The sequence below is a fragment of the Micropterus salmoides genome, unplaced genomic scaffold (genome assembly GCF_014851395.1).
Source record: "Micropterus salmoides isolate LMB-PRFRI ecotype aquatic unplaced genomic scaffold, ASM1485139v1 Ms_hic_scaffold_2459, whole genome shotgun sequence".
Classification (NCBI taxonomy): domain Eukaryota; kingdom Metazoa; phylum Chordata; class Actinopteri; order Centrarchiformes; family Centrarchidae; genus Micropterus; species Micropterus salmoides.
In genome coordinates this window covers 14,377-18,360 of record NW_024041661.1, presented here as the reverse complement: position 1 = coordinate 18,360, position 3,984 = coordinate 14,377, and the positions used below count along the sequence as shown (strand labels likewise).

At 39.1% G+C, this 3,984-nt stretch overlaps 1 protein-coding gene across 1 annotated transcript; it reads right to left on the bottom strand.

The window, feature by feature from the left end:
- Positions 1-8: 8 nt before the first annotated feature.
- LOC119918887 (protein Daple-like) lies at positions 9-1,655 on the bottom strand (the record flags this gene model as incomplete). The annotated part of the gene is made up of 1 exon (XM_038739517.1): positions 9-1,655. A coding segment is annotated over exon 1 (1,072 nt), but the record flags the coding sequence as incomplete, so codon positions are not given.
- Positions 1,656-3,984: the final 2,329 nt, after the last annotated feature.

Below are 3,984 nucleotides of genomic sequence, written 5' to 3'. Positions count from 1 at the left end.
ATCGTTGCGTTGTCTTAAGGCTCCTATCTCCTCTCTCAGCGAACCACACTTGCCTTCATAGTCTTTCATACCTTGAAACTTTGAGTGGAGCGTTGCAAGTGTTTTAAGAAGCTCACTTTGTTCTGCAGAGACAACTTTTTCTTCTGATTTCAGGCCTTTATATTGGTCTTTCATGGCTTTTCTGTTCTGGATCCTACTGGTAAGGTCCTCAACGTCTTTTTGGAGGTCTTCATTTTCTCTGCACATAAATTCCATCTTGTGCAACTTCTCCCTACACATGACACCGAAAATCTTTTGATCTTCATAGTCTTTGTAGAGCTTCTGGCGTTGTTCTTTCAGTGCTGCGTTCTCCTGGCTGATGGTCACTTTGGAAACTTCCATTTGCTCATTCATTTCCTGCAGAGCCTTTTCATATCGGAGATCTTTGGATATCTCCCGAATCTCTTGGCTCAGGTCGTCATTTTGCTGGCGTATCGCCTCTTTCTCTGCTTTCAGTGTGTCAAACGTTTCATCCAGAGCAGTTAAATTTCTACGCTTTTCTTTGAGCTCCTGGATTTCCTCTTGTATCCTGTAATTTTGGAGCCTCATGGCCTCTGTTTCCTCCTTAATGACAAAATACAATTCCCGCAAAGATGGTTCATTTTGGGGTCTTCTCCTGAGCTCCTGAATTTCTTGTCTCAGCGCCTCGTTTTGCTGGCTTGCTGCTAAGAGCTCTGCTTTGACTTTATCATAGTTCTCCTCAAAGGATTTATCATGTGTCCTATTGTGTAGCTCCTGACGTTCTTTTTCCAAAGCTTCATTGGCGTTCAAAATGGCTTCTTTCGCCACTTGCATAGCGTTGGACATTGCATCCAGTTCTTTTTGAGTTTGGCTATTTGCATGGAGCTCTGCTAGTTGTTTTTTCTCATATTGTCTAGCGTACCTTTGCAGCTGGAGATCTATTCCTTCCAGTTGTTGAATGACTGCATCCAAGTCCACTTTGATTTCTTGGTCAGATATATCTGCTTGTTCTTGGCTGACGTCCATGCCCAGATTGTCAAAGAACATCTCAGAAGGGACCGTTTCCTCGATGCAGCTCATTTTTCTTCTCTCTTAACGACTGTGTTAACCAGCGCTTGTTTTTCTGGGCTCTGTACACGAAGCTCAGTTGTAAATGATTGATTAGACTGAGGAGCTGAATGTGTTTCAGAATGTGTTCACTCTGTGGCTTTGATCTTCAGAATGTGGAAGCAGGCAGTGACATCACTTTCCCCTCAGAACTTTGTTTATGACATCATCAACATTATGACATCGTCTAAATTCTGATCGATAAAGAACAGGAAGTGAGGGAACCTTTCACACAGCATGGTGTTTATGAAATGGTAAAAAGACAGAGGATCAAGTCTGAATCTACACATTTTTATACACAGAACACATCTTCCTGTTGTCTACGTCTTCTCGCATAAGAAGCAATCAGTCGCTCCCAAAATCTGGCAGCAATACTGTTTTTCCACTGTTTGAACACAAACATCCTCTCGCATTAACCCTTTCTGGTCTGCCCTGTCCAAACCTGGGCGGTTATTTCAATTATTTCACATTAATTTAACATTGTGAGAAAACTATTATCAGAGCTGTAATGGACATAAGTTTGTCTGCAGTTTCCTGACATTAGTGTTCCAGACGTATAAGCAGTATTAACAAGTGCTTGCAATTAACTGATGAAACATTATGTCAAACATTTGCATTAGGTAAAATGTCTGTTTCCCTGAGCCAGTTTGTCTCAAACACAGGGACGGTCTTACTATATATGACTAATAGGTACAAAATGTTTTGAAATCCGTGCAGTAGATGGCTTCCCATGAACTAGCTTCAGTGGCTGCAATGTACTGCAAGAATTGTCCTTAACAAGACTTCTGTTTCTGGTTTAAAACAAGGTTACTCATAGGGATCCCTTCTATGATTGTGTCAGACACCTGGTATAACAATCTGAGCCTGTCGGTGGCAAAAAGAAGCACTTTTGCACACATAATTATGACGAGCGCCTTAAAGGAATACGTTGAAGCTACTACTGCACAACACATGAATGCAGGTCTCAATTAGGCGCCTTTTCTGTTTTTTATTTAAGTTCTCTGGATGTATAAAGCGTCTTAAAGCCCACCAGGTCCACTGATCAAAACAATCAAAACCTTTTCATTAAATTTCATCCAAGTTGAAATAACTACAGTAATCTTCATCTTTTATTCGTTCTACGGTGTCTCTCTTTTGTGCAAAAGGAATTAAAGGCCGGTCCCATATAGACGCCTGTCCCAAATATAGAGTAAGTTCAGTGATTGATAATAAATACATTGTTCAAAAAACAAACAAACAGTTCAGTGATTGAAGCAAATAAAAGCCTAAGCTATAAAAAGTTGACACTGCGTTTACTTTTTTATATTTAACAAATTCACATATGTGACACATAATAAATACCTCAGACCCAAGTGTCGTTGTACTTACTATCCCAAAACACTGGTAAGATTGTTTATTTATTCCACTTTAGGAGTTAATGACTTGACGAAGCGATTCAACAAGGTTCTGTGAGAATCAGGACTGTAATCGCCTATATAACACTCACCTCCTCCAAGTCACATGTGTCGCCAGTTTCTTCAACTTCCTTCACTTTTTCTGTCTCCCTCTATCGACTCCAGTCCACAAGCGTCACCATGAGATCACGTGGTGAATTATTGTATGGTAAATCATATTGTTCATATTTGAACAGCACGGGTCTATGTGATTACATAGCAGTAGACAATAAAATAATAAAACAATTACTCAAAAAATAAGTAATAATACAAATGACCATTTGATTGACCTTCATACCTACCTATAAAAGCCCCCAACCGTTACATTTAAATGATTTATTGATGAACAAAACAGAAAGATGTACAAGGCTTGGAGTTCCTGTATAGCCCTATTTGAAGTTGTTTTGAAGCTACGATAGGGAAATCTGCCATAGCACCTGGGCACGACAGACCCCCAAAAGCTTCCAGTTATTTGAGAGAACATTGGCTGATCTGAGATATTTGAGATATGATTGATCCGTGGAAAGCCATAAGGCAGGGAGAGCACCTCCTTGCCCATCCATGTGCATACATGGAAGGCCCAAGGCAGAGAGCAGGAGTAAGGACCCAACGCCCACCCACTGTTGCAGAGCAAGCAGCGACAGCAGGCGGGCTATGGCAGCTTAAATGGACACCTTGTATGGAATTTGCCAATGAATGCTAAGAGATTAATCAGCTGAGCTGTCAGCTGATGTGCTGGGATTGTGAGCCGAGCTTAACTTCGTTGCCTGCCTGAACTAATTTAAGTAAAATTTTTACTCCATTTTAGTGAAGTATGATTATTCTTTACTTGATACAAGTTTGCTCATCTTGAAACAACCTAAATCCATAAATAATAATAAAACCAAATATTTAAAACCAGTCCTTATTCTAAGAATATACAGTGAGGAAAATAAGTATTTGAACACCCTGCTGTTTTGCAAGTTCTCCCACTTAGAAATCATGGAGGGGTCTGAAATTGTCATCGTAGGTGCATGTCCACTGTGAGAGACATAATCTAAAAAAATCTGCAGCTGTATCATACAAATAAATAGTTAAAAAATCATACATTGTGGGTCCGTGTATCTTTTGGTCATTTGATTTTCCTTTTAGAAACAGGTATTAAAAAACAAAAAACAAGTGGCTATTTGATTTTTGTTGTAATATACAAAAATTAAAATTAAAATACAAAGTATTTCTCTTTTTCAGTGTCAAAAATGAACAAGTGAAATATACAAAATAATTTGAGTTTCTTTTTTGAATAACAAAAAATAAAATCACCGGAAAACAGAAACAGAAAAAGGCTCGTTTGTTCGTATTCTAATACCGGATGTGGTCATTTCTGTGACAAGAGCGCCAAATTTGACAGGGTACCGGTGTTGTAGCCCAGAATAAAATGTCTTTAGAACATTACTCAGCTATGATT